This window comes from Rutidosis leptorrhynchoides, chromosome 3 (assembly GCF_046630445.1).
Source record: "Rutidosis leptorrhynchoides isolate AG116_Rl617_1_P2 chromosome 3, CSIRO_AGI_Rlap_v1, whole genome shotgun sequence".
Taxonomy (NCBI): Eukaryota; Viridiplantae; Streptophyta; class Magnoliopsida; order Asterales; family Asteraceae; genus Rutidosis; species Rutidosis leptorrhynchoides.
The window spans coordinates 642918826-642931997 of NC_092335.1; the positions used below are offsets into that span (position 1 = coordinate 642918826).

Genomic DNA, 13172 nt, shown 5'->3' on the forward strand with positions numbered 1-13172 from the left:
ATTCATATGATTTGGGAGGGCTAAACATAGGATCCCTAATGGAAAAAATCGGGCTCTTTTGGGAAAATGGTGGTGGAACTTCAAATTGGAAGAGAATGCTTTTTGGGTAAAAATCATTAAAAGTATCTATGGGCATGGTGGGGGTCTCGAGAATGATAATCAAATTATCAACTCTTTAAACGGGACAACTTGGTGGAAAATTGTTAATTCGGGTAAAAAACTAAACGATATAGGAATAGAATTTTCATCTTCTTTAAAAGGGTAATTGGGGATGGGGGCGGTACAAAATTTTGGGATGATGTGTGGCTTGGGAGTATTCCATTGAAATGCAAATTTAAAAGGCTTTATATGCTTGAAGTTGAAAAGGAAGTGCAGGTCAAGAACCGTATCAATTAGACAGAGGGTGCTTGGGTTTCGACTTGGAATTGGTACCGCGAGATTCGAGGTAGAACAATGGCAGAATATGCTGAACTGCAGGCCAAGATCGACTCTTTTCCAGGTCCTAACAGGAACATTGATGGATGGATATGGGTGCTAAACAATCATGGCAAATTCTCAACAAAGGTCCTTAGTAAGTTGGTGGATAATTTAAGTTTGAGAGTTGGCGAATTCGGGAAAGAAACAATACGCAATAATTTGGTTCCAATCAAATTAGGTGTTTTCGTATGGAGAGCCAAGCTTAGAAGGTTACCGGTTCGAATTGAATTGGATAATAGAGGTATTGATATTGATTCGGTGCGTTGTCCTACTTGTGATGACGATATTGAGTCAATGGAGCATGCATTTATTTTTTGCACACATGCATCAGATGTTTGGGATAGAGTTTTTAAGTGGTGGGGGTTACAAAATCCTAACAACTTAAGCATAGAAGAAATCTTATGCGGGAATCACTTTGGGTATTAATTCGGATTGGGGTTCGAAGTTGTGGCAAGCCATTGAATGGACTACTGGATATATCATTTGAAAAAAACGTAACCAAAAGGTTTTTAGCAACAAATGGTGGTGTGGATCGATGACCCTCAACGAAATACAAGTCAAGAGTTTTGAATGAATTTCATGTCGTTCGCGGAAGATAAAATTAGATTGGCTTCAATGGTTGTTGGCTCCTTCTACTTATCTTAATTGTATATAATTTGTTTATAGCAGGTGTATATATAGTGCTCTATCTTCTGTTGGGTATATAGCGAATACATACTGATACAACTTAGCTTTAGTCGAATTGGGCCCAAAAGGTTTTTCCGGCCCATCTTTAGTACTGATGTATGAATGTAACTCGGATGTCCTTTGTGCTTTTAATAAAATCTTTTTGCTTTAAAAAAAAAACCGTACGTTCAGTGTTCACAATAAAAACATGGGGTAATACATTAATACTCTTCATTAATCATATTATTATACACTGGGCAATAACACGGATCGAAGTAAGCGGACTGATGTTTTTTTTTTCTTCCTAAAAGTCGAAAACAATCACCACTCCTCCGTATGTTGTTAGGCTCAAATATAAAAGATACAAAGTTGAACCCACTGGGCCACTGGGGTTTAGACTTTAAAACATGGTCCCATTCTGGTCTTGATATATTAACCATAACATGTTACAATTCAAGACCGGCCCAGAGTCTCCAATTTAATGAATAGATAGAATAGATGTAATAAATAATAATATTAAAATTAATTACTATCTCGATAATATAGCAAATAATTGAGGTTAATAATCTATATCTATCTATCTATCTATCTATATAGTCTAATAAACCTAGAAAATGATGACATCATCATTAAGCTAAATTACCCTTTACTTTTCATAATTATATATGAATTTAATAATATAAAATCTTTTATAAAAGAAAATATTAATATCTTCTAAATTGTAATTTTATTTTTCTAAAAAAAATTAAAGGCATTTATTATTGTTATTAATAATTATTATTATTAAAAATATAAATATAAATATTCAATTTTGAGCGAACTTTATGTTTTTAAAATCAACCACAAGTTTCTTAGTCGGAATCCGTGGTTCCACGGGGCAATAAACTAAATGACTTAACATTTACATTAACTTAATACATAAAACATATCATTAAATTATTTCGTTTAAACAAACCCGTGTTTCCACGGGTCATTTCACTAGTTTGATTATAAGTGGCTACAAGTGTGGAGAACACTATGTGGAGTGTGGGCCGACAGCCAACATCCTGTCCTAGATATTGACATGTAACACTAACACAAGATTAGTAGAGTGTAATGGAGTTTGATGGTAGTGTTATCTACCATTTTACAACCTTAAATTACCTTTTTATTATGAAAATATTTTGACATGTATGCATCAATTATGTAGTATCTAATATGTCGAGTTCAGGGTAACAACATATCTATATTAGTGTAATTTGGTGCACTGAATATTAATGTCGCATGATTATGCTAATAGTATTTTATCATTGGTGAAAAGTAAACGGGTAAAGGGTTGGGTAACAAAGGGTTGGGTAAACAGGTAAACAAATTAGTTTATTTCAGTTTATGCTATCCGGGGAGGGGGTATATTTCCACTGATTTACGCGACCTAACTAAGTCATCTTGCGACGGTTTTCGATCATTTCTAGTGAAGTGTACGTACTCTGATATTTGTGATCTTACTTGGTTATCATGCATATGTTCTAACCCTTTCCATATTTATTCAATATATTCTACTAGTGAGATTTGGACTAGAACATCTTGTGAAAATGTTAATATCTCAATCACTAGTCTATCTTAGAGAAGATTTTTATCATTGTATACAATTAAAGGGATACTATAAAAGTTATAAAGAGAAAGGACATTATTCTTATTCTTATTATCATTTAAACACATTCCAATTCCGTTTACTGTTTATGGTTTGTATCATTTTATATAGAGTTACTGTTAATGAGTCTATAGAGGTAAAGAATTTTGAGAATATTAGGAATTAGGATCCCTTAAGTGTAAGAATGACTTTTTATGCCTACTACTAGTAAATGGGATCATTTAATTTTGAGTAAGGATGACTATTTACATTGTACCTATTGTAAATAGTTTGTTTGCCATGTTTGTCTTATGTTTGTCTTAGAGTAATTTTTTTTGCTTCAGGGCACTTGTAATGGTTCCTAACTTTAACATAAAATTCTCTCCTTCAAATCAGTACAAACACTTTAACATTCATTTTCAAATTCTTTTTATTAAACCCTCACTATTTTACACTCAATTTCAAACTTTAACCAATTTAAAATTATTATTTAAATAAAAATATAATTTCAATTATAAACCCTAATTTCAATTATTATTTTTTGAACAACAGGTAAACCATTACAATTTTGACCTACAGTTTATCCATAACCTCACAATTTAATTATAGACTCAATTTCAACTAGTAATATTTATATTAAATTTAAGCTTAAACTATATGAATACTAAGATGGTAATTACAGAGCACTATGAAATCAAAACTCATTTCAACTTAAAATTAACGAAATACAAACCGATTTCAAATGACAAAGCTCCTTAGCTCTTTCCACCACGCGAGCAGCAATCTTCTTCAGATCCGAATCAACAAACGGATAAACATCCGCCGCACCTAAATTCACACAATTTATATCATCGTGTAATTGAAACAGAGAAATATATTTTTGAATGTTTGTGCATTTGGGTGAAGAAAGAAGAGTGGGACCCACTAAAATTCGTGAAACCATCTTTGCGTGTGCCACTGGCGACCCTGCTGGCGATTTGCTGGTGATGGTGGTTAGTGAGTGGCGGTTTCTGGCGAAGCTGCTCACGGACCAATTGCAAGTGGCCTCATCTTATTGAGCAAGTTTTATAAACCTTTTCCACTTTATTGCATTTGGTGATCAAATAAAACCCGTGAAGTAGCTACTTCTTTTGAAGAAAAGTATATTCTATTAAATACTCAACCATTTTCCATTTTATTTTATTTTATTTTATTTTATAATATATTTTTTTTCGTAAAAATCAAAACTTACATTTTATCAATTAAACAACCACAATCAACCACGTATACACATTCCTCTCAACAAGTAAAGCAACGACATCTCATTTTGACATTTTTGTAACTGTACCATGATATGATAATTCCACATAACTAATTTCAATATTTTTTTTATAAAAAACCAAACATTTAAATATTAAATATTTAAATCGAATAAAATTCATTTTTATCATCTTATCATCCTTTCTTCACTCTTGTTTCCCTTTTCCAGTATCTTCACCGGAAAAATAGAACCCAATCTTTTTGCCGGCGTCATAAATGACGTCATCAATCCCCTACCTTTCACTAACCCCACTATCCAATTCACACACAAACACCTCAATTCACAAACCCCAATTCATCTTCCCCAATAAAACCCGCCGTTTCCGTTCTCCGGTGATCAAAAAATCATCTTTTACCGGCGCATTCGCATGTTCGACGTCGTACCCTTTCATTGGAAAAGTGGGTTTGCATAAAAGAGAAGGTAATTTTAATTTACTATCTTATGGTACAAACCCCAATACAGGATCGGTGGTCGCCGTGAAAGCTGACGTGTCACAAATTCTATCGGCGGCGTTACCGTTTGTAGTGGCGGTCACGGCGGTTGCTGCGTTATCTCAGCCATTGACCTTTACATGGTAAATTACTACTTAATTGTTTATTGATCACACTTTTATTCTTTCATGTTTCATGTGTTGATGAGTACTGATTTTAAGTTACATAATGTTTATATTAATATAATATCATGTGTTGTTATATTATTCATATGTTACTAAGTTGTATTGAATTGAATTTTTTATTAAAAGGATTGTTTTTTAGGACACTTTTATATAGCAGCACTGTCTTTTAAATATGGCATTAAATTTTTGTGAACATATATGTATTGGGGTTTAATAAATTATTCCTCTGAGATGTAAATCTTGGGGTTTTAGATAAAATAAAAAAAAAAAATGGAATCTTTGTTTTGGTTACTTTATGAAGTGTGTGCTTGATCGAGAAAATTTTGCAGGGTGTCAAAGGAACTTTATGCACCTGCTCTTGGTGGGATTATGTTATCGATTGGTATTAAGCTTTCTATTGAGGACTTCGCGCTTGCTTTTAAAAGGTCGATATACTTGATAATCACAACTAATGTGGAATTAGTGTAATTAGTACGGAGTATATAATTTGAGATGGGTTTAAAATTTGATTACTTTTATGTGTTTTGCAGATCGTTACCGTTGACTCTGGGGTTTCTTGCTCAGTATGTGTTGAAACCGGCTTTAGGGGTGTTTGTAGCAAGATCATTCGGGATGTCTCCGATGTTCTACGCAGGATTTGTTTTGATGTCCTGTGTTGCGGGGGCTCAATTGTCAAGTTATGCGAGCTTTTTGAGTAAAGGGGATGTGGCTTTGAGCATATTATTAACGAGTTCGAGTACTATTGCCTCTGTTCTTGTTACTCCACTTTTAACGGGGCTACTTATTGGATCAGTCGTCCCTGTCGATGCTATTGCAATGTCAAAATCAATCTTGCAGGTACTAATTATATTAACATCCAGTGTTTCTACGCCGTGCAAAAAAAAAAAAAAAAAAAAAAAAAAAAAAAAAAAACCAGTGTTTATAAGGAGCTAGAGTGACATGAAGTGTAAGTGGCAAAAGGAGGCCTGTCAGTGGGTTGGGTAGGCACAGTTATGTGGTACGGGTCGTGACAGATTGGGTCGGGTTGACCCAAAAATTATTTTGGTCCAATATATTATGTTATAAATTTATAGACATTAAATTAGTACAGTAATATACTTATTTCTTTAATACTATTAACTTTTTGAATACATTGATTTCACAAGACTTTATGAACTAAGAATACACTTTGGAAAATCTTGTCGTAGTTGACCTGTGTTTCTTTAAGTTGATTTAAACCATTTGACCCGATAATGTGGCAAAAGGAGGCTTGTAAGTGGGTTTGGTATTGGGTTTACACAATTATTTGTTACGGGTCATAACAGATTCGGTTGGGTTGACCCACAAATCATTTTGGACCAACTCAAACGCTAAATAGTTCAAAATCTTATTGATTCAAAGGGTCTGATTGATTTTGGTTCTGAACGACAATAACCTGTTTGATAATCAGTTTGAATGAACTTTATGGATGATGTGAAATTAATGTATTAACCGTTATATTGAGTAAATAAAAAAGAATTAGTTGTTTGATAAGTGTTCTGGATATGATTTAAGGATGATATAAAAGGAAATTGATGTGTTCAATGGTTAAGAAAATAATTTAACTCTGAATGTTTTAGCACAGAATGTTGAATGATTCAGCATCATTTGTCATTAAGATGTTAGAAAGAAATGCACTGAATGTTGAACCATTCAGCTGTTGAACCATTCAATTAATAGACAAACAAACGCAACCTAAGTTAGGAATACGTATTTCCGTAATACTCTAAGTTTCGGCTACATTGATTTCAGGGGACTTTATGAATTTCGAATACACTTTGGACAAATCTTGTCTTATCCTACATGTTTTCTTTAAGCTGATTTGACCCGATAAAAATTAAGCATAACCGGGTCAACTTTGCCACTTCCAATTGGCACCTCTACTGAATGTGATATGAGTTATTGTTACTTCGTAGGTTGTTCTTCTTCCGGTGACACTTGGTTTAGCACTAAATACGTACGCAAAACCTGTTGTATCTATTCTTCAACCCGTGATGCCAATCGTAGCTATGTTTTGTACGTCCATATGTATAGGTAGCCCTTTGGCTATTAACCGGAGTCAAATTCTTTCTACAGAAGGTCTCAAATTGGTATTGCCTGTTCTAACATTTCATGCCGTCGCGTTTACATTCGGTTATTGGGTTTCTAAGCTTCCGTTTATCAGGTAAGGTTTTCTCTTATCCTTTTAACTTCCCTTAATAATACCTGTTTTCAAGATTGCAATTTTGACACATGTACATATAAAGTGGTTGATTCTGGTTATATTGTTATGGGTCAAACGGATAAATAGAAAAATAGCTTAAAAACGATGTGTCAATGGATCTCACAAAGTTTCCAAAGATCACTCTACGCCGTCTCATTAATTTTGAAAGTCCGTGTTGAATAGCTTAAAATTTGGGCCCTTATAAACATTGAATTTTTCAATACGTGTAAACTAATCTTTTTAAGTCTGTAAACTAGCTAATTACAATTTAAACTCTTTGTCTCAATGATAATTTGCGGCGGCAGTATAAAAATAAATGGATTATTATATAAGCATCTTAAAATTCTGGGCCTTTGAAAAGCTTTGGGCGATTGCACATTATGCACATATTTAGGAGACGCCTCTGAGTTTACTCTTACTACATATAACATCCTAAATCACATCTACTTTATAAATTACTACATTTTTATTGGAATGATCATGACAAACCAAAAAATACTTAATAATGTTGGATAGAAGGGTTTCAAGTCAAATTAACCCAGTTTGACCGTACAAAAATTAGCCGTGTGACACGAAACCATTTTGAGATTTGACCCGTTACTTAACCAGTTCATTTGGACGCTTCTTGGCTCTATTGTACTCTATCAATGTGTGTTAAGCTTTTCAATTTGTGATGTTATTTGTATGTAGACAAGATGAAGAAGTGAGCAGAACGATTTCACTATGTACGGGAATGCAAAGTTCGACATTGGCTGGGCTTCTTGCAACTCAGTTCCTGGGTAGCAGCCAAGCGGTCCCACCAGCATGTTCAGTAGTTGCAATGGCCATAATGGGACTCTGCTTGGCTTCCTTTTGGGGCAACGGTTTTCGAATCAGAGACTTGCCTTATATTTTTATCCCACAAACTGATTCAACTATCAGTTCATGAATCAAATGAAAAAAAACAAAAAATAAAAAATAAAACAAAAATTGTTTTTTGGGTCGATAATATTGGTTAGAGATAAATACAACAGAGGGAGGTTAGTATAGCAGCTAGATACAAGTCTAGTAGATAGCATTTATACAGTAGAAAACTTATGGTGTTAACTTGGGTAGTGTAAATGTTGGAGTAAAGGACATATTGGTCCTTTTAAAAGACGGGGCATACTTAATACGTGCGTTGGCGCGAATTGTTTGATGTAAATGTGTATAACATATGCTTATAAATGAGTTTAAGTTATGTGCCTCAACATCCTTTTTGTGTTTGATGTGTTTGAAATCGTTGGTTGTTGGTTTTAAACTTGAAAGATGATGTGTTTAAGTACACACCACACTTATGGTGTGTACTTATTTAAGTCGAGCTTTGATTGATTATTCGAACGCCAATGGTTGTGGAGGGAAGGTATAGTAGCTAGTCGGGTTGAAATGGTTGGAATGTAACGGGTCAGGTCAAGTTGGGTCAACTTAAAAACACTTTTTGTCCATTTCAACTTTTGCAATGTAATCAATGCATTAAAAATAAGTTATGGGCTACTTCAATTCAATTTATTGGATCTGCCCAGCCTATATGACTTTTTTGAGATGAAAATTCATATTAATCTACCTATTTATAAATATTAAATATTAAAGATTATAGTATGGTTTAGTTTTTGACTCGGACTGAAGAATGTGCTTAACTTAACATTTCAAAAGTCAAATATCAAAATGTAACAACTCTACATACAGATCTGAACCAAAACTGAGCCAAAAAGTTAAGGTTTTCGTGAAAATAAAACAAACTGTTTCTGATACTAGCTATAGTATGTACAACACCGTGAACCCTTAATTACAAGCGGTGTATGAACTAAAATGGTGATGTAGTTTTTTAGTAACAAACTTGAATACGGATTTAACCACGCAGGTTTGCCCAATGGTATGCAAATTGTTCAAAAAGGGAGTGTGACTAGAGGTGCGCATAATGTGCAATTCACCCGGTACCAGGTCTCGTGCTCGGGGGGGGGGGGGGGGGGGGGGGGGGGGGGGGGGGGCCTTGATTACCCGAGGTTTTACCTTCTATGGGGGAGCCAATGTGCTCGTTCGTAGGAGGGTTTTCTCGCTTACCTAGAAAAAAACTCGAATACGGATTTCTATTAAAACGTTAAATGTACTACCTTACCGCAAGTAATATCATATAAACCGGTGGATAAATGTCGGAAAAAATCTATTGTGGCCGAAAACTCGTCTGGGTTTGAAGACGTGGTTCGATTGGTTTGGTTCGTTGCTAGATCTTGGCTTTATAGTTGCTAGTGGTGGTTGTTTTTTGTTGTTTGTTTAGGTGTCCTTTGGTATTGGTTAGATGTCGTTTTGGTCCTGTTTGTGTTTGTCTGCTTGTAGGTTGTTTTGCCGTTCGATTGGTTTGGTGCGTTATTAGGCTTTTGCCTTGGTACGTGATCAAGTCAAAATCTGATTTGAGTGCAAGTAAAAGAATAAATGAGATTCTAACCTTGGAAGTGGTTCCTTCGGCTAAAATGGGGGATTGAGGGGTGTGTTGGTGGTTGATTTTTGCTTAGCCTCCTAAGTCACCGCTAGAAGAAAATTAGATAGGGTGTATGTGCATTAACCTCCAAATATGACACTTAATCTCATTATTTATAGATGGATAATCAGCGATATGTTAATAACCACCAACTTGTAACCGCCTAATCATAACTACCCTTCCAGAATGTTCTAATCACACCCACAACCTACTCCATTTCCTCCACGTTGTCTGACAATTGAGGACGTGTCATTGACTGGGCTCTGTTGAGTTAATGTCACGCTGCCCTAGCTATGACGTTGACTTAACTTGAGCTATCCAGCTCTATCCAATCACTAAGAAAGAGCGCCATGCGGTACACGTGATACATCGTGGCGTGACGCACGTCATTAGTTCGTTTTGGTCCGCCTGATGGTTGTATATAGGGTTAGTTTAGTTTGCTCTTGTTTAGTTTTCTAGTTACGAACCAAACATCTTGTTTCTTTGTATGTTACTCGGTCTCCTTAATTTTTTGATGAAGAGATTTGTTTCATAGCGATCGTTTTTTTAAATATAAATATAAATATATATATATATATATATATATATATATATATATATATATATATATATATATATATATATATATATATATATATATATATATATTTAAAAATTCCAATTGAACATACACGACAATTTCTCAAATACTAGCGGGCCACCTTTGTAATATGGACTTGAATTGGTGATAGGATTATTTATAGTCGATGAAAGCAGTGTTTAAATCTCTATATATATACTTATATATTATGATATATAATATTAAAAATTCAATGTAATTATAATTATAGTAATAAAGTACGTCCCGTGATGCTAAAAATGGGGAGATGATACTCACACACCAAGAATTGATCCGTACACACTAACTTTCTATTATACCCTCAATTTATAATTATAGAGGTTCAATTTTCTAGATAAACTTAGGGTTATAAATGTCAATTTTGTGCTAAAAAGTGTGGATGGATCAATTTTGGGTGTGTGAGTAGGGATGGTAATGCCCACCCGATCCGATGGATATCCACTCGATCCACCCGCTTCGTAATGGATATGGATGAACTAATGAATATAGATACGGATATGGATGAACCTAAATGGATATTGATATGGATATGGATGAACAATTCCATCCATGGATATATTCATTTACACCCGAAATACATATACAAATACATAAATATAGATATATGCTTACATATTGACTATTGCAAATTCATATATCGTTACTTTTTCTTACAATAGTCGGTCAAATGACTATTTACATTTTGTTTTCAACTTTATAATGAAAAACTATGATATATTATAACAAAATACATATATCTAACAAAATAAACATACAAATTACATATTTAATTTTTCATAATCTATGTTTAGACCATCTTTATCCCTGAAGGGGCGTGTTGGCGTGTTGCTGGGTGGGGGTGGGGTGCTTGATGAGCGTGCTGCTAGACTGCTGTGTAATGGGGTGGAGTGTTAAGTGGCGTGTTGGGTGATGTGTTAAAATTTGATTGAAAGTTGGGTGAAAAGGGGGATAAAAACTAAATAAAAAATGGGAAAAAATGCAGCACATGAGCAATATTGTCCGTACTCACTTGATGCACACCACCAACACATGAGCCAACACGCCTTGTTATGGTGTGCTAGGTGGCGTGTTTGCCCAACACACACCTCACCACAGGCGCGATAATGATGGTCTTAATAGTAAATTCAACAAATTGTATTTTATCTGCGATGAAATTTACATTTTTTTTGTAGATAGATTTTATTTATGTCATGATATTTGTTTTTGCTATACTACGTTTTTGCTTTTATCGCATTATAGGAAATAACTAGTGAAATGACCCGTGAAACCACGAGTTTGTTTATACGAAACAGTTTAATAATATGTTTTAGGCAATGTTGTAAAAGACGTGAGACGGGGTCGAGACGGTCGGATCCTAAAAAGGTCGATACGTTCGAGATGGGGTCGAGACGGGGGTGGAAACGGACGTTGACTAAAGTTGACTTTAAAATATATATGTATATAAATGTATATATGTGTACATATTTTAAAGCCAAAAACTGTAATTGACTAATTTGTATCCATAATCGCTATCACCGTTAATATAATATAGAAAATTCAAACTAAAATAAGACAAATTTGACCAATTTTACCAACTTTCTGGCTTTTTCGAATTTTTAGAGACTTTGATATGATTTTCTTCAACTTTGACCCAAAGTTTGACAGTTGACTGACATATTAGACGGTTTTCTTCGAGACGGGATGGGCTAGTCACCAAACCGTCGCAACGGCTCGAGTCGGGGTGTTTTGCAACAATGGTTTAAATATTGTACATTTTATCATGAGGGCGTTTTATTATAAAGTTGTACATAATGCTCTATATATTATAAAATTAACATGTTAATTTTTTTTTTAAATACAATTAATTATTTTAATGATATTATCACGAGGGTTTAGAATTTTTTTTTCTTTATTTTTGAATTTTTTTAAGCTTATATAATCCTTTATTTATGATATCATTAAGTAAATTTAATTTAATTATAAAAATAATTCTATTTATGACATCACATACATGTCCTCATAATTTTTCTTTTTTTATTTTTTATAGAAGAAAAAAAGGTAATTATTGCATCATTATTTTAGAATTTTAATAGAACTTATAGATATAACATTATTAGAATATCTAATGAATATCCATTAACCCGCTTAATCCATTAGATATGGACATGAATGGATGGTCTGAAATTAAATGGATATGGATGAACAAAAACTAAATAAATATGAATATGGATATGACATCACCCGATTTATATTCGATCCATTGTCATCCCAATCCTGACTATAACTCCCTCTAAAAATTACATCATGTTTATAAGAAAGGAATTTAAAATGAATATACATAATATATTAGGCCAATTTGCACATGCTTTAAAAGTAAGCCAGTTGTTAACAGGAATCTATACCAGCTAGCCCTTCAATTCTCCACTAATTTTTAATTATGGACCATACTTTTTTTGCAACTAAATTGCATTGTAGTAGTTAACATATGTCTTGTTAAATTGATAAGTTGACATTATTAGTTGCTTAAATTTAACGACAGTTTTAAAGTTATCGTTACATGTAAAAAATTGTTGCAAATGACGACTGTATATTAACTTTAGAGTGACGGTTTATATAAATTTGTATAAAACGTGTAGTTAAGAGACACGGAGTATAATTGATCAGCAAATGAGACCTGACATATAATGTAGGCACTGCAACTTACAAGATAAAAACCCGGCCTATTTATAATGAATCGAAGAAGACTAGTTGGAAATTAAGCCATTTTGCTAATACAAGATTGCTGTAAAACAAATAGGGAAAAGGTAGCAAAAGAATTTGATGATGCAAAAGATGAATTGTTGTTAAAAACAAATATATGATTTGATTATATACCAAGATATGATAAATATATACTCTTCACATGGGATATGACTTAAACAGTTGGGATGCCCATTTAACTTATTGTTCATTCGTTAATCGTGATCGAAAGCTAACTACCACTATTAATTAAAAAATACATTAATTACATTATTATGTAAATAGCTTATAGCTTATTAGCTTTAGCTTTAAAAACAATTTCTTGTAATGGCCTTGGTTGGACTAACATTTCAAGTTATGATCTAATTAAGTATCAAGAAGTTTGAAATCTTAGTTTTCAAGATATATATATGGAGTAATTAATACAATATTATACATATATACATATAAAT

At 33.4% G+C, this 13172-nt stretch overlaps 2 protein-coding genes across 2 annotated transcripts; both read left to right on the plus strand.

Annotated features, from left to right (window-relative positions):
* Positions 1-453: 453 nt before the first annotated feature.
* LOC139902430 (uncharacterized) lies at positions 454-903 on the plus strand. Its single transcript, XM_071885058.1, has one exon. The coding sequence runs from the start codon at positions 454-456 to the stop codon at positions 901-903; it is 450 nt and encodes a 149-aa protein (XP_071741159.1).
* A 3264-nt stretch (positions 904-4167) lies between these two features.
* Positions 4168-8116, plus strand: LOC139899131 (probable sodium/metabolite cotransporter BASS3, chloroplastic). Its single transcript, XM_071881955.1, has 5 exons — positions 4168-4626; positions 4998-5093; positions 5199-5505; positions 6603-6850; positions 7580-8116. Exons 1-5 carry the CDS (start codon positions 4268-4270, stop codon positions 7815-7817), a joined length of 1248 nt encoding a protein of 415 aa, XP_071738056.1. The 5' UTR covers positions 4168-4267; the 3' UTR covers positions 7818-8116.
* The last annotated feature ends 5056 nt before the right edge of the window (positions 8117-13172 follow it).